The sequence below is a fragment of the Saccostrea cucullata genome, unplaced genomic scaffold, assembly GCF_032062105.1.
Source record: "Saccostrea cucullata isolate Sc308-1 unplaced genomic scaffold, CSIRO_AGI_Scuc_v1 ctg456, whole genome shotgun sequence".
NCBI lineage: Eukaryota > Metazoa > Mollusca > Bivalvia > Ostreida > Ostreidae > Saccostrea > Saccostrea cuccullata.
This window is the reverse complement of record NW_026927684.1, coordinates 122,439-141,120: the sequence shown is the minus strand read 5'-3', so window position 1 is coordinate 141,120 and position 18,682 is coordinate 122,439. Positions and strand designations below refer to the sequence as shown.

General features: G+C 35.1%; 1 protein-coding gene across 1 annotated transcript in view; it reads right to left on the bottom strand.

Annotated features, from left to right (window-relative positions):
• The window catches only part of LOC134275212 (cytochrome P450 3A14-like), a 36,800-nt gene extending 19,597 nt beyond the window's left edge, over nucleotides 1-17,203 (bottom strand). Inside the window, exons 1-7 of the mRNA XM_062757469.1 lie at nucleotides 17,130-17,203; nucleotides 16,534-16,630; nucleotides 13,987-14,039; nucleotides 13,723-13,819; nucleotides 3,118-3,234; nucleotides 1,054-1,142; nucleotides 776-921 (exon numbers count right to left, since the gene is read on the bottom strand). Of these exons, the coding sequence (XP_062613453.1) occupies nucleotides 776-921; nucleotides 1,054-1,142; nucleotides 3,118-3,234; nucleotides 13,723-13,819; nucleotides 13,987-14,039; nucleotides 16,534-16,630; nucleotides 17,130-17,203 (673 nt within the window). The remainder of the gene's footprint in view (nucleotides 1-775; nucleotides 922-1,053; nucleotides 1,143-3,117; nucleotides 3,235-13,722; nucleotides 13,820-13,986; nucleotides 14,040-16,533; nucleotides 16,631-17,129) is intronic.
• Between the last annotated feature and the right edge of the window lie 1,479 nt (nucleotides 17,204-18,682).

Genomic DNA, 18,682 nt, shown 5'->3' with positions numbered 1-18,682 from the left:
TTGTTTTCTTTTTAATTGATTTTTTATGGTATTTCTAACAGAAATCATAAAAACATTCATTTTGAAAACTCTTGAAGGTTATATACTAACAATATCGATGTACCCTATGGTACTGGTATTATCGAAAATCAATATCCAGGAACAGCCATGCATATCTTTTGTATATGATTTGCAGCTCTTGAAAATTATTCAAATACGCGTTGTTATTCGGACAATATGATCCCTATATCATTACTCTGACATGATAATGACTCAGACGTAGTTCAATAACTGGTAATTTGCTAAAACATTATGAACAAGGAATACACCTATGAAATATGAATGCCATAGACCCATCCACTCAATAGTAATGGGCTAGATTAATGTTGACACAGACAGAAAAACAGACAAACGCACAATCAGACAGACAGGACAAAATCAATATACCCCGGGTTCTTTCAATCCGGGGGCTTAAAAATAAAAATAAACTATTCACATCACTGAGGTATGAACAACAGATATCTTGCAATCTGCATGTTGGAGAAGTTATCAAGACAAAGATCTACTCGACATGCAATATTTCGCATAAAATGACTCTTTTCTCGTAAATTTATCTGATAATTTTAATGTATCCTTCTGGCAGTCGTTCCAGTCCACTAATTGAACAACTTCAATAAATGGATTATCCCTTCCGAAAACCTCTTCACAATTAAATTCACAAATATAAAAGTGTTAGGCTTGTATATAATTAAAAAAAATAGAAAGTTGCACTCGCAGAAAAAAACAGCATACATACAAATCAGGAGTAAACGCAACGATATCTTGTTGTCGAACAGCTCTTTGGCATATTTCACAAATGTATTATCTTGTTCCATCTGCGAGTCTATGTCCATTCCGAACCCAAGAGCGGCTATAACGTCCATAGTGTATCTACCAAACATTCTGTAAATAAATTTAGTCATCTGAATGGTATAGAATGTCTATTATTTTTTATAGTAAACAAAAAAATAAGATGTAAATCATGGTTTAATTTTTTGGGGCTCTGACGGCTATTTTTACCTATCCGATACTTACTCTTTAAACTCTATGGAGTTTCCTTTATCTGACTCTCTTTTAAGACTTTCCAGCAATAACTGATATTTTTTTCTTAGAATGGGATTCATCTGCAATAAATATCAGAAAATAAACAGTTTTACCCTCGTATGGTAGCTATTGGCGAGGGTTGAAACTTCTCAAATGCAACTTTAATTCCAAGTTCAAGGTCAATAAGTGGAATTTTTTGGTACCCAATGGAAGGTCGTGCCACAAGAAATACACATGTGAAACTATTTTGTCGCCCGCATGGCGCAGTGGTTAGAACGTATTCTCTAGAGTCACGGAGTAAGGAGTTGATCCTTACGACATGAGTTCGAATCCCACTGTAGATATGGAGACCGTTCCTTTGGATAAGACAATATAAACCGAGGTCCCGTGTCGCAGAAGGTCTGGCACGAAAAAGATCAATGTCCGTAAGTGCCGAGTATAAGACAAAATTTGCAGCTCTTCACCGGCAAGTGGTGGCGTCTCCATACGAGAGAAAAATTGTCAAAAGGGACGTTAAACAACATTCAAACAAACAACAACTATTTTCTACAACAACAACTAAACAATGTCTATGTAAAAACCAACAACTACTTTATTCCAATGTAACGCTTTCATTCATTTATGTGACCGACCGTGTCTACCCTCCCTGCTACATGCATATTAAACAAATATAAATCACTTTGCACAGAACGGTCACGGAAGACTAGTAGTAGGGCGTTCGCTTTCTGATTGGGAGACTCAGGTTTGAATTGAAGCCCTTCATCGATATACATGTACGGTACATGTACTGTCTACATACCGGTTATGACGTTTCTATACTTCAACTCGACATTTAGATATATCGACGACGTATTGTCAATTAACAATGCTTATTTCCATTCCAATGTCGATACGATATATCCTGGTGAGCTTCAGATAAAAGATACTTCAGAGTCTGACACACCTGTTTCTTATTTGGATATTTTACTTGAAAAAGACGTTAATTGTAATCTAACAACCAAGCTCTATGACCAAATGTGATGACTTTAACTTTTCAATTGTCAACTTCCCTTAATTGTATGCAGCAATATATCTTCATCACCTGCATACGGAGTTTATATCTCTCAGTTGATTCAATACGCAAGAGCGTACTCTACGTATGTACAATTCACAAAACGAGGATAATTATTGACAAATTGATGAAACAAGAATATCAGCGGTCTCGATATGATGACAGAGCTCACTGCAACGAACGTTGTCTTTAAATAAGTCAAATTCACACATGAAACTAATAATCTAGAAGTAACTAGTTACTTGGGAAGGGATTTATTTCAAACACTTTAAACTAGTCATGATCACTCAAACAATAATGTAAGTCAAAACTAGCATCTTTATCAAGTTTTAGTGTGCATCCCTTGATGCATCATCCATGCAAGGTTGATTCAGAAAGGCCTTATAATATCTTACTAATGGATCTACTCCAAAAACGAACATGTATTACAAAAGTTTTATAAATACAGGGCTTTGTAAAGTACTTGGAAATTGCATCTGCCCCAAAAGCTTAAACCTGATTACTCATCCGTAAAATAGAAAATGTAGGTCAAATCCAACATATAAAGAAATTATAGTAGTGTATCATTCATGCAAGCTTGGTCAATATAGGGCTTATGTATAGTTACTGGGAAATGAGATCTGCTAAAAATTCTTTAACCTGTTCCCAAATCATTAACCTGCTCAAAACATTCATTTGGTCATTCTTCTGCTACAATTGCAGCATCTGAAACCTTGACTATTACAATGAATTATGCTGGAGAGCATCTTTCATTCATCTCTGATTAATGTTCATTTAGAACATAGACATATTTGAAATGAAATTTGCTCCAAATACTTTAACCTGGAACGCTAGCTGTATTACATAACACCCCCCCCCCCCCCCCCCCCACACACACACACCCTTACTTGGTTGAGATGAGCTATAAATCAAAGCGTCACTTCTATCTAAAATAATAATTTCATACAATATACTGATAATTTAATTGGTTAAAGCTTAATTGAGCTAAAGTTAAAGAGTTGTACCTTTCTCATTTTCCCACTTGAAAATGTTGGTAAGAGAGTATTTCTCATGAATCTCCAGTGGTCATCTTCAACCAGAGACAAGCCATGTTGGAGCTCACTATTGTTTCGAACGACGTTCTGCAAATAAATCTTATTATGCGTGTACGAGGGTCATTCAAAAAATACGTACTGTTGTGAGATGTGTATTGTTTCATTATGTATATAATTAGTAACATTATGTTTCTTGAACATTCCAGAGTGGTCAATATGTTCGGTCATTGTTTCTAGAACATTCCTGAATTTTGTGTATGTCCAGATTGTTCCAGTAATATCATGTTTTAACAATTTCTAGAATATTCTAGATTTATGATACTGTATAAATACCCAGTCAATTCGATGCATAAAGAATGGTGGATAATTTGTCGTATAAGCATCATTGAGGTATTACTGGGATATAATTTCACTGGGACATTGTGTGCAGCAACGGACACTCTGATGTATGTATTTTTTTAGATTCTTGCTAAGTTTGTACTTTATGTTTCATATACTTATTATATATTACTGTAAATAAATTATTGTTAAGTTTAAATTTTGTTATTGATCTTTGCTGGCATTTCGGGTAATTCTGACCCATAACAGAATTGGGGGCTCGTCCGGGATAAAGAATTTCTTGCACTTTTGCAGTTTATTGTCAAAATTTTGTTAATTAAACCGTTAAATTTGATTATAAGCCAGCAGAAATCAACATGGTATTTTCGGTCACAGACTTTCTTAATTCGCCAAGTGTTCAGGTTTTAGATACATTAAAAAAGGATGACTTGATCGCGTTAGGTTTGCATCTTGGGTTAGAGGTTAAATCTTCACAGAGAAAGCAAGACATTAGAATAAAGGTTGCAAACAAACTAGTTGAAGAAAACATCTTTGGAAAATATGATCTTCCAGATTATACACTTAAATCAGAATCTTCTAATATGTCAGAATTTCAGTATCAAGTAGAGTTGGAAAAAATGAGATTTGAAGAACGAGAGCGTGAACGGAAATTTGAATTAGACAAATTAGAAAGAGAAAGAGAAGAGCGAGAAAGAGAAAGACAAGAGCGAGAAAGAGAGCGTGAAATGAACTTTGAATTAGAGAAATTAAAATTACAGAACAAACCAGGACCGTCAGTTGTCAAAACTGAATTTGACGCAGCAAAAAATATCAGATTAGTTCCAAAATTTCAAAAAAAATCTGTAGACAAATATTTTCCCCAATTTGAAAAGGTCGCAGAGAATCTTAAATGGCCACAACATGTTTGGTCAACAATGTTACAAAGTGTACTTGTTGGAAAAGCGGCTGAGGTATACTCTGCACTAGGGGTAGTTGAGAGTTCAGACTATGAGAAGGTCAAAGCAGCAATATTAAAAGCCTATGAATTAGTACCTGAAGCGTATAGACAAAAGTTCAGAAAGTATAGAAAGTTTGATAATCAAACATTTGTTGAATTTTCACGAGAGAAAGAAGATTTATTCGATCACTGGTTTAGATCTAAGAAACTTGATAAAACTTTTGATAATCTGCGCCAAGTCATCCTGGTAGAAGAGTTTAAGGAATGTGTTTCTCAAGATTTGAAAACACATTTAGAAGATAAGAATGTGAAAACTCTTGAAGAGGCAGCTACGAAAGCCATGAAAGGACACGGCGATTTTTCAAAAAAGTAAATATTAATTTGAGATCTCGAATTACACAATCCGTTCCCACGGATTATCAATTCGTTCTCTCGGTTTATAATTCGAGATCTCGAATTACACAATCCGATCCCACGGATTACTAATAGTAAATATTAATTTGAGATCTCGAATTACACAATCCGTTCCCTCGATTTATAATTCGAGATCTCGAAATACACAATCCGTACCCATGGGTTATTAATTCGTTCTCACAGATTATCAATTCGTTCCTTCAAATAACACAATCCGTTATCTCGGATTGTAATTCATTCTCTCAGTTTAAACAATTCGTTCCCTCGGAATGTAAACCCTTCTCATGATTTCATTAATATCAGCTATCTGTACATATCGGATATGGCAATACGTGTTTAATGATTAGAATATTGTAGCTGTTTACATCCTACCTTTTATTATATATTACGGTCCAAAATGAGAAAATTACATGAACATGACTCAAATCCATATTCTAGAACTGATATTTATACAAAAAAGTCCTGGGTTTTGTTTTACGTGTATATTAGAATAATTGAAAGTCCTATATAGTAAAAGTAAATATGGCTCCTGTGTAATTATTTTTTATCTGAATAAATATATGTTGAATTAGTTATAAAAGAGGTTCGGAACGACCGCGGTTGCTAAAACAAATTACATGAATCGCATTAATTGATTCAAATCGTTGGATTTGAAGGTATCCAACATTACATGTATACATATATAGAGTACATGTAATAAAATTCGCGAGCTTTGATTGCCAAAATCATAAGACTTATGTTACAAATCGAGATCTCGAATTATTATTAATCCGTGGGATCGGATTGTGTAATTTGAGATCTCGAATTATAAATCGAGGGAACGAATTAGTAATCCGTGGGATCGGATTGTGTAATTCGAGATCTCGAATCATAAATCGAGGGAACGAATTAGTAATCCGTGGGATCGGATTGTGTAATTCGAGATCTCGAATCATAAATCGAGGGAACGAATTAGTAATCCGTGGGATCGGATTGTGTAATTCGAGATCTCGAATTATAAACCGAGAGAACGAATTGATAATCCGTGGGAACGGATTGTGTAAATCGAGATCTCAAATTAATATTTACTTTTTTGAAAAATCGCCGTGTCCTTTCATGGCTTTCGTAGGCAGCAGTCATATCTGATACTTATGCTCTGTCTCATAAAAAGAATTTTGTATCAAGATCTCAGACTAGCAGTAATTCTACCAATTCAGACACATATAAAAAGAGTGGTTCAGGGTCTCAGTCTTTCACAAGTTCCCAGTCTCCATCCCAAGGTGGTTCTAAGTCCGGTCCAGGACGTTTTGAAGGATCTTCTGGAATAGGGTCGCTTCCTACTTGTAGTTATTGTAAGAAAAAAGGTCATCTGATCAGTGAATGCTTTAAACTTAAGAGAAAAAATGACTTTGATAAAACTCAACCAAATGCTTGTGCGGCAGTTAGAGGTGATAGAGAAGCCTTAGTTTCGATTTGTTCTGACACTCCTGATGTCCAGGGTTCACAGTCCAGTTCTATTGATTCTATGGAGGATTATAAGCCCTTTATGTCTCAGGGATTTGTTTCACTCGGTGACTCTAGCGAAATTAAACCTGTCCAGATTTTGAGAGATACTGGTGCTGCACAGACGTTATTGTTAGAGGGCGTGCTTCCTTTGTCTGAGCAGACTTCTGCTGGTGGGTCAGTTTTATTACAGGGTGTGGAGCTAGGCGTCATTGATGTTCCCTTGCATAGAATTAGTTTGAAGTCAGATTTAGTTACTGGACCTGTTATCGTAGGTGTTCGACCTACTCTTCCCGTTCCAGGCATTTCTTTGTTGTTAGGCAACGATTTAGCTGGTGGGAAGGTTGTACCTGATCCTATAGTTTGTGAGAAAATCACTTCCAAAGTCATGTGCGATGATGAAGATGATGACATTTATCCAGCCTGTGCTGTTACTAGAGCGATGGCCAGAAGACGAGAAATGGAGGCAGACCATACTCAAGCCTTTGACGAGACAGATTCCTCTGTTGATATTGATTTGAATGACACTTTCTTATCTGACCTTGATGGCACTCAAACAAGCATGGAACCACACAATATCAAGAAGCAAGAGAAGAAAGAACTTTTACCAAAATTTGGTGGTGAGGATGATGAGTTGCATCCACTAGTTAACCAAGGCAAGGACATCCTCAGCCGAGAACGTTTACTCTCTGAACAACATAAAGACCCAGATATCATTCAACTTAGTAAGAGGGCACTTCCACCAGAAGAGGCTATTAAAGTTGGAGAATGCTTCTATATGAAAGATGGCATCCTTATGCGAAAATGGCGACCACCTGACGCTTCTCCAGATGAAGTGTGGCGTGTTGTTCACCAGATAGTGGTCCCAGCTGCTTATCGTCGAGATGTCATGAGTTTAGCTCACGATACACCTATGGCTGGTCATTTAGGTATCAATAAGACTTATAATAGGATTTTGAGTCATTTTTATTGGCCTAAGCTAAGAAAGGATGTTTCGAAGTTTTGCAAGTCATGCCATGTCTGTCAGATGGTAGGTAAACCAACTCAGAAGATACCATCTGCTCCTCTCCAACCCATTCCAGCTTTTGAAGAACCGTTTAGTCGAGTGTTGGTGGATTGTGTAGGACCTTTGCCTAGGACTAGATCTGGAAACCAGTATTTACTTACCATTATGTGTACATCCACTCGGTTTCCTGAAGCCATACCTCTTAGGAATATAAAGGCAAAGAGCATAGTTAAGGCCCTAACCAAGTTTTTCAGTTTTGTAGGAGCACCCAAGGCAATTCAGTCGGATCAAGGCTCAAATTTTATGTCGGGGTTGTTCCAGCAAGTCATGCATGAGTTGGGTATTAGGCAGTATCGATCAACTGCTTATCATCCTGAGTCTCAGGGAGCGCTAGAACGTTTTCATCAAACCCTAAAAACAATGCTGAAGACCTATTGTTACCAGTATGAAAAAGACTGGGATGAAGGGGTTCATCTTGTACTATTTGCTGCACGAGAAGCAGTCCAGGAGTCTCTTGGGTTCAGTCCTTTTGAATTGGTGTTCGGTCATACAGTTAGAGGTCCTTTGAAATTGTTGAAGGAAAAGTGGCTGACTGAGACTAGTGATCTTAATCTTTTAGATTATGTGTCTGATTTCAAAGAAAAACTTTACAATGCTTGTAAATTAGCACAAGAAAATTTGAAGAATTCTCAGATGAAAATGAAAATGTGGTATGACAAAGATGCCAGAAATAGGGTATTTAAGCCAGGTGATAAGGTTCTTGTATTTTTACCTATTCCTGGTCATCCTTTACAGGCCAGATTTTATGGCCCTTATGAAATTGAAAGCAAGATCAGTGATGTAAACTATGTAGTTAAGACACCAGGTCGACGTAAAGAGAAACGGGTTTGTCACATTAACATGTTAAAAGAGTATTTTGAAAGGTGTGACCGAAATTCTGTAAAACCAGTTTCCACTTTAGCCAACGCTAAGACTGTTCAAAATTGTATTGAGAGTGATACGAGTGTAGAGATGAATGAGAAAGATTGTAATCAGAGTGTCCGCTTGAAAAACTCAGATATTTTGGCTGATTTTGATGCCAAACTTGGACATTTGAACATTCACCAAAAAGAACAAGTTAAAAACTTGATGAATGAGTATCATCAAATCTTCTCGGATGTTCCAAAGAAAACTAATGCAGCTTGTCATGATGTTATAGTTGGCGACGCTCTGCCTATCAAACAACATCCATACCGTCTCAATCCAATAAAATTGCAGTACCTAACAAGGGAAGTGCAGTATATGTTGGACAATGACATTGTTGAACCTAGTAAAAGTAATTGGAGCTCACCGTGTATTCTTGTACCAAAACAGGACGGTTCCTACCGATTATGTACAGACTTTAGAAAGGTGAATTCTGTTACCAAAACTGATTCATATCCAATACCTAGAATCGATGACTGTATTGACAATATTGGAAACGCGAAATTTGTCAGTAAATTTGACCTGTTGAAAGGCTACTGGCAAGTGCCGTTAACAGAAAGAGCAAAAGAAATATCTGCTTTTGCTACACCAGATGGACTTTACCAGTATAAAGTAATGCCTTTTGGCATGAAAAACGCACCAGCTACATTCCAAAGAATGATTCACTCCCTTCTTCAAGACCTTGAGGGATGCGAGGCGTACATTGATGATGTCATCATATACAGTGACACATGGGACGAACATCTTCGAATCATGCGTGCTTTATTTGACATTTTAGCTAAAGCAAACTTAACTGTGAATCTTGAGAAGAGCGAATTTTGTCATGCTTATGTAGAGTATTTAGGTCATAAAGTAGGTCAAGGTTATGTTACACCAATTACGGCTAAAGTGGAAGCTATTGCAAAGTTCCCGATTCCTACAAACAAGAAAGAGTTAATGAGGTTTTTGGGCATGGCTGGGTTTTACAGAAAATTTTGTCCAAATTTTTCCTCAGTTGTAAGTCCACTTACAAATCTTTTGCAGAAGAGGGTTAACTTTGAATGGACAAAGGACTGTGAAAAATCATTTCAAAAAATCAAATCTGTCCTTATGAGCAACCCAGTTCTGTCAACTCCAGATTTTTCTAAGCAATTTAAGCTTACTGTTGACGCTAGTGATGTTGGAATCGGGGCAGCTTTGTTTCAAGAACATAGTGATAAGGTAGATAGAGTTGTTTCTTATTTTTCAAAGAAACTTACAAAATGTCAACAAAAGTATTCCACCATTGAAAAGGAATGCCTTGCTTTGTTGTTAGCCTTACAACATTTTATGTTTATCTGAATGTTACTTTGCATCCAATTCTTGTATATACGGATCACAACCCCCTGACATTTTTGCATAAATTGTCAAACAAGAATCAAAGACTGACTAGATGGAGTTTGTTCTTACAAGAATACAACATAACAATTAAGCATATCAAAGGCAAAGACAATGTTATTGCAGACGCCTTGTCAAGAGTATCGTAAACATATTAGATTTTGTATTAATGTACATAACTTTTATTTTAATAATATAAGTTTTCATTGACATTCAAACTTTTTAAGGGGGGAGGTGTTGTGAGATGTGTATTGTTTCATTATGTATATAATTAGTAACATTATGTTTCTTGAACATTCCAGAGTGGTCAATATGTTCGGTCATTGTTTCTAGAACATTCCTGAATTTTGTGTATGTCCAGATTGTTCCAGTAATATCATGTTTTAACAATTTCTAGAATATTCTAGATTTATGATACTGTATAAATACCCAGTCAATTCGATGCATAAAGAATGGTGGATAATTTGTCGTATAAGCATCATTGAGGTATTACTGGGATATAATTTCACTGGGACATTGTGTGCAGCAACGGACACTCTGATGTATGTATTTTTTTAGATTCTTGCTAAGTTTGTACTTTATGTTTCATATACTTATTATATATTACTGTAAATAAATTATTGTTAAGTTTAAATTTTGTTATTGATCTTTGCTGGCATTTCGGGTAATTCTGACCCATAACAGTACACACTACACAGTGTTCCCCATCGTATAGATCAACACATTTTTGTAAATAAAAACATTTATTTTGTTAAAGTGTGAAGTTTCATTCAATTCGATTAAATAGAACTCATGTTAGTGAATTTTTAAAGCAACATTTTTTTGCCAAGGAGCACGGTTAAATAACACTGTAACGTCAAAAACAACGTCGAGAAAGTTTCTCAAAATAACTCTGCTTTTCAATTTCATACACGGTGTGTAGCGTCTTCTTCATTCATAAAACATAGGACGATACAGGCGCGGATCCAGGAATTGAAGTTAGAGGGGGCGCCAAAAGTAGGCAAGGGGTCTGGGGGCCGCCTTGAGGCCCCCAGTGGGTCCAGGGCAAAGCCCTGGTGGGGGCCCAGGGGGCGAAGCCCCCGGAAGCTCCTAGATTCTAGAGATTTTGTAGGGTAAAAATGAGGTCTACCAAGTATACATATTCACATTTTCTAGCCGAAACTGTGATTTACGTTAACTTTGACAATTTTAGGGGGGGGGCGCGCGCCGGGTGCGCCGCCCCTTAAATCCGCCACTGCGATAGGTAATCAGAGATTACAGAGCTCACCTCAACGAATGTCGTCTTTAAGTAAGGCAAAGTCACACAATTAACCAACAAAAAGTATATTCCAAAAATGAAAATATTTTTAAAAGCAATTTTGATCTGATACTTTGAAATAGACCTACATAAAAAATTTAAACTACTTCTTCTTCATGAAAATGTAATGAAAATCCAGCATCTGAAGCAAATTTGAGAGTTTTCATCTCTTGATGCAGCATTTGTGCAAGTTTGGTTTATACAATGTTATATAAGCCTTATAGTTTTTGGTAATAGACCTGTAACCATAACTTTTACCTTGTCTATTATCTGAAAAATGTATGTCCAATTCAGCATCCGAAGCAAGTCCATTAGTGTGCATCCTTAGATGTATCATCCATGCAAGTTTGCTCATTATAGGGCTCATAGTTTATTGGAAATGAAACATGCATCAAAACTAACATATTCACTCATCCACAAAAAGTAGGTCAGATTCAGCATCCGAAGCAAGCCTGGAAGTATGCATCCTTAGATGTATCATCTATGCAAGATTGGTCATTAAAGAACTCATAGTTCCTTGGAAATGAAACCTGCACCAAAAACTTTTAACTATTCACTCAACCGGAAAATGTAGGTCAGATTCAGCATACGAAGCAAGCCTGGTAGTGTGCATCCTTAGATGTATCATCCATGCAAGTTTGGTCAACATAGGGCTTAAAGTTACTTGCAAATGAAACCTGCACCAAAAACATTAACCTGTTCGCTCAACTGGAAAGTGTAGGTCAGATTCAGCATCCGAAGCAAGCCCGGTAGTATGCATCCTTAGATGTATCATCCATGCAAGTTTGGTCAACATAGGGCTTATGGTTACTTGGAAATGAAACCTACACCAAAAACTTTAACCTGTTCACTCAACAGGAAAACGTAGGTCAGATTCAGCATCCGAAGCAAGCCCTGTAAAGTGAATCCGTAGATGTATCATCCATGCAAGTTTGGTCAACATAGGGCTTATAGTTACTTGGAAATGAAACCTGTACCAAAAACTTTAACCTGTTCACTCAACCGGAAAATGTAGGTCAGATTCAGCATCCGAAGCAAGCCCGGTAGTATGCATCCTTAGATGTATCATCCATGCAAGTTTGGTCAACATAGGGCTTATAGTTACTTGGAAATGAAACCTGCACCAAAAACTTTAACCTGTTCACTCAACCGGAAAATGTAGGTCAGATTCAGCATCCGAAGCAAGCCCGGTAGTATGCATCCTTAGATGTATCATCCATGCAAGTTTGGTCAACATAGGGCTTATAGTTACTTGGAAATGAAACCCACACCAAAAACTGCACCAAAAATGTTAACCTGCTCCAAAAACATTAACCTGGTAATTCCTTTGCTGAAATTGCAGCATCTGAAACTTTGTCTGGTACAATAAAATACACTAAAACCATCTTCCATGCATGTCTAATCAGTGTAGGACACAGAAGTAATTAAAAAGAAAACTGCTCCAAAAAACTTAACCTTAACCTGGGACGCCGACGCCGACACCGACGCCGAGGGTATCACATAAGCTCCCCCAACTTCGTTGAGGTGAGCTAAAAAGTATCCATAACATTTGATACCTAGTTTGCAAACAATTGTGCCAATAGCTTGAACTAGATTGTCAGTGTTTCACGTTACTCTATTAGTTCCGCAACAGTAAGGCGCGCATCACGTTTAATGACGTTCCTAACTCTTTTGGCAAGAGCTTTAACTTGTTTCTTTGCCGACCACCCATCGTCCGATTCAAACTCGCTACCAATCAAAAATTGTATTTTCCATTTTATACAAAAACACGACTTAATTTTCATACATTTCCTGGTTTATACAGAATTTTTAAGGTTTGTTAGAGACCCTTGCCCGAATGCAAAGCAAACTTTTATTGCCACTCGCTGCTCCGTGACGTCATACAACGTCAGGGTTTTTTTTTGGTTGCCTTTTTAAAATCTTTTTTTGATATCTTTTAAACGGAGCAATATATTACATTACCTGATAGCACCTTAAGTAGTACAGAAACACTTAATTTATACACACATAATGTAAATTTTATTTCGTTTCAGCTCCATTCATTAGAGTTGTTGCTATAGCTGCTCTAAAAAAATTAGTAAATTACTCAGTTTTGACGTTGCTCCGTGACCCCATTTTTGCTGTTCTAAATCTTTGATAGTTTTATCAAATATGAAAATATTTTCCATGTTTTTAACTCAAATTATTCGAATTTGTTGTTAAAATAGGTGTATCAAATATGGATGTAATATAATGTTAAATTAAGAATTACGACAAAAGTCTACGAACTTTTTGAATGACCCTCGTACATGTGTTGTCGACAGAAAGTCCATGGTTAAAACATAAATACATGTAACCTTGCGAGCCCAGTCTATCAACAATTTAGCATAATACAATTCAACTGAGAGATTAATGAGCGAAATTTTGGGGTGGCTCACAGACTATTAAGAATTAAACTACGTGGAAAATTTGAGCAAAGCATGGAATATCTTTTGTTTTTTACATATGTGTACATTATATTGGTAAAGACAGAAACGAAATTGTGAAATGACTACACGATTGATTATATTTCAAATATTTTCACTTTAACTGCAGACAAATTTAACTCAGTTTTAGTCTATGTAAACCCCTTTTCCGTGAAACGCAGAAAGGATACCTCAACTCTATTTAATTTTATTACATTTGCCAATCAAAAATTAAATTTGTATTGCATTTCAAATAAATAGCATTAATCATTACTACAATTTAAATTAAATTTATGTGAAAATTATTTGTTCTTCTATAGATATTGATAATATTTACCAATCTGTTTGGAGCCTTTGAGAAGTCTTTAGTTGTTATTTTCTTGATTATATCGGGGTCTGCTATCAGTAGAGAAGGAATAGACCCTAAGTAGAGACTACAATTCAAAGGTTTTCAACGTTAATAAAAAGGCTTAGAAATCCAGAATATATGCATGTAAACTGTATCATATTTCTGGAAATCAAGATATTGATTTGTTTATATTTTAGCTGCATAATGTACACAAGACATGTTAAAATGTAAAATACCAAAACTTAGTCTTACCCGACAAGTCCTCCATAAGATTGGATCATCTTTTGGTCAAATCCATGGACTCCCTAAAAGTACATAATTGCAATTTCATAATTTTTTTAATTAAAAAAGACCGTTTATCATGATCACCACCGTTATTATATTTAATTACTTGCTAGTACATGTATACGATGTTTTACAGCAAACACATACATACGTACTATGCTGAAAGAACTGTGTAAGAAAAAGGAATAATGTGTAAAACAAGAGGCCTATGGACCACAAGCTCACCTCAGTAAATATGTCCCTTCTTGTTCTTCATCAGCAGAGTCTTTTTTTCTCCAGACATTACAAGATAAAACTTTTCCGATTGTAGCCCTACCCTACTGATCGTATTATTACCCAACAAAATATTTTTACTACCGGTATTTCTAAATGATACAACCTTGGAAGAGATTATAGCCCTTTATTTCAGCATTACTGAATCTCGACAACGATATCACAGACAACGGACAAATTTTAATAAGCAATGTTTTCTTCAGCCTTGAACTCAGGCGAGCAAAAATGCATGTCAATGGGCAAAAAAAGAGTAGTGTTTTTCTTTTAAGAGGAACAATCGTAAGTTTCATCACGTTTCAGTTGCGGAAATCATTTGTATTCATGGATACCTTAGATTTCCGCACTATGGACACTTGACGTTTCAGTACAGAAACTTTTTGGAAACTATAGGTATGTTTAAAAGTAAGTTTCCGCAAAGTTTCAATAGTGTGTCAGGTATGTGGAAAATGTTTTTTTTTAAAGCCAGTGGTATTTTTTAAAATCTTATTTAATGTAGATAAGATAAGAAACAGTAGAAATTTAAAATCAATCTATTTTTTTTTTTCAATATAAAATGTTCATTTAAATTATTCCCTTTTAACCGAATCTTTACATGTACCCAAACATGGTTTATTTTAATGTATTAAACCAGTAAAATTTACTGGCAATATGTGTTCGTATTGAATCAACAATTATGGCACTGTTTGTTAAAGAAGGACAAATATGATGTTAATTTATTAACGCTATCATTTTTACTATTATAGCTTATATTGAATTTAATTCCAGTCCTGAATTCCAATTTAACAATGTACAGCAAGCCTTAAGGCCGGTTCACACTATGCCTCTTGACACATGCATCTTGGATTCACAGTGTAAATACCACTTGTGTCAGATTTTATAGGTGTTGCATCTTGACAGATCGAATAGAACTTGTTCTATATTCCGTGTGTCAAGATGCATAGAACTGACCAATGAAAAGAAAGGTCAGAGTTGAGATTGAGTCATAAGCCTTATTTTCCTCCATATGGTTGCAAAAAGTGCATCCCAAGATACACAAAACAAAGAAAATACTGATCAAAACTACAATTAGAAAAACTTCTTTGTTTATTGTTATAAAGAGGAGGCTTTTTTGGAATATATATAAATAATATCTTCAAAGAATTATCACGAAAGGGAAATTGGGAATGATTTGTTCAGCTAAAACACATCTGGAAAGGAAATTTGAAGGTTTCGTTATTTTTTTAAGTAGATAAATTTCATCTTTCATTATAAAGTATTCTAAAATGCATGTGTCAAGAAACATAGTGTAAGAAGACATATGAGGCAAAATAGAAGCTTGAGTTTAGATGTATGTGTCAATATGCATAGTGTAAACCGGCCTTTAGGGTGCCCTTACCTAAACTCAAAATCAATTATTTATAGGAGAATTATCAATCTCTCACCAGAGGGCGTTTTACGCGTCCGCTCCAACACCTCTGTTATCGTCTAAATTACAAGAATCTTGTAAAACGAAAATAAATTATAGATTTCTACCAACTTGGCAATTTTTTAAAATGAAATTAGATCTATCAATCTGTAGTATTTCTTTTGTTCTTTCAAAATTTGGATATATATTGAAATAGCTTCAATATATAATATATACTGCACTATTTTGTTCTGAATTTTTACACATATTTTCATTCTGAAACCAAGGAGACAAAATCAGGAAATATTTACTACCAAAGAGCTTCAAACACGTAACATCGTTGAGAAATCATACAAAACAATTAATCAATGTTTATACAATTTTTGTCGACAAATATGATTATTTGACAATCTGCGCTACTTTTTAGACGACAACAGAGGTGTAAGCGGAGCGCGCCCTCTGGTGAGAGATTGGGAGAATTATATCAATTATTTTCATTATGGACATCAATATACATGTTTCTCAGCGTTGACTTATTCGGGTAAGTAGCATGGATATCGAAATACCATGGTTTGAATTTATTCGGTCAAAATACGAAAGTGGTTTATGGTATTCCATGGAATAATTAATTAAAAAGGCCGAACATATTGCCTTTTATTAATTTTCAATCTGAAGTTAATTTGTCATTGAATCATTTTCAACTTCAGATTGAAAATGAATAAAAGACACTATTATACATATGGGCAATATAAGAAAAAAGGGGTGATAAATGAGTGGCTTTTATAATTTTATTAGAAATGCAAAACATTTTCAAATTATATTTTTAAAAACGTTTTTATTAAAGTATTTTTTCTTACTAATTCTTTCATTTCATTAATTCCTCCAATGTATGGAAAATGATTAGGACCAGGGACTCCAAGACGACGCCAAATTCCAAATTTCCATCTTATGTATCTAGAAAACAAACATTAAACAGGATCTCAGTTAATCTTTATGCAGAAATCAAATAAGATAAAGACTGGCATGGGACATTTAAATCCCATTTCTGGAATGAATGTTACCTCTTCAAGAATGTAATTACGTTTACGCAGAATATTACTTTTTTCTGCATCAGCTTAACAGCTCAACCATCATTTAAATAACGACATAAGGCATCTATGGCGTTCCATACCAAGCCCTTGCCCACAATTTTAGATTCTGTGTATAAAAATGCAGATTAATGCAGACATTATCCATAGCAATGAATAGTGAATCAGCTAAATATTTCAAACAAATGCATCCATGACCAAAAATTAAAAAGTAAGACGTTATATTACAGGTAGATTCAATGTTTCCATCGTACACTATGCAAGTTCACTTTTGTGCCAGTGTTGAATCAACGTGGGTTCAATATGCAGGTTAAATTATCTGATATAAGCAAAGTAAATATTGCATTAACTTATACTGTACTTACATGTAAACAGCAATCAATGCAAAAACAATAAGTAAAATCCAGGCGTTGATGTCCACAACACCCAGCACATCCATTGTTTAGCGGTCACTTTTCTATGTACACACAAAGTGACCACATGTTTATTTTTAGCATATTCATGGTGTACAACTAAACTTACGGGGCTATGCTATGTAACAAAGTCCATTATAAAAAAAATTAACAATAACTTTACTTTACAAGGTTTAAATTTCAAAATAACCTCATCTAAATAGATTTAATGTTTTCAAAATCTAAGTCGCTAAATTCATTCAAGTATCTGTGAGCAGCATTTATTTTTAAAAAGCATCGATATAAGCTTTTTATGAGCGAAAAAAATGCAGACTTTTGAATTTTTTTTTCTTGTGTGAGCAAAAAAGCTATTTGGGGTATTTTTGTCTTTAAAAATAGTCTCAATTTACAATATTTCTATCAAAATTATTATTGCGCTCAGAAAATAAAGATCATGCTCTGAATAATAGATATGTATAGACATTTTTCATCTTAAACGATGATTTCTGTCATATTTGACAACCTTCATTCGCATGAGTTGAAAACGCCGTTCAGCAATGCAATTCCTCCTATCTTCCTGATTGTGACCGATCAATGTCTGCGATATCCTTGATTGAATCGCTATTTTAGCCAATTATTATCTGGTACAGACATTGCCAGCAATTTTTACGAAGTTTGTCAGGGATAATCAATTAAAGAGACCACGTTTCAATAAATCGCCAGTTAAACTCAGACTGAATCGATTTCGTTATACCCGGTTAATATATATTAGCATACATTTTCTTCATACATAAGCCGCTTATCATTTTAATATTTACGAGGACACATTTTGGTATATACATGTATCGTCACAACAGAAAATGCCCACCTAAAAGGTCTTGTGACACATTTTATATCAAATCCGATTCAGCTAGGATGTTGTATTTGGATAACAGGTATACCGTGAAAGCAATCTAAATAAATCAGATGTAGTGTATTTCAATCACTATAATACGTATGTATAGCAATATACTGACGAAAAAATGGAAAGCTGTAAATAAGCATACTTGTGTCCCCCCCCCCCCCCCAAAAAAAACAAAAAAACAAACAAACAATAAAAATCCATACGTGGCCGGTATATTTGTTTAGAAAGTTGAAGTATTGTTTACATAGTGAAGCTCTTACTTTATTGACATAACCAGGTTTTCTTAAGCGATATTTGAACTTTTTCTTTACTTCATTTTTTGTTTGTTTTTTAAAGGATGGTTTGATACTTAATGGAAAAGAAAACAGGAGTTGTATGTCTTTTTTACCCTACCACAAATATAACATACAAATGCTCGTAATTAACGGACGAATTCAAAAGCAAATTCTGTGGATATTATACATTTATTGCATGATAGTGAGGGAAATATGAAGACTTATTCAGCCAAGAAAAATCATATTCCCCGAGGGCTTCGCCCGAGGGGAATATGATATTTCTTGGCTGAATAAGTCTTCATATTTCCCTCACTATTATGCAATAAATTGTTTATTATACCGAAACA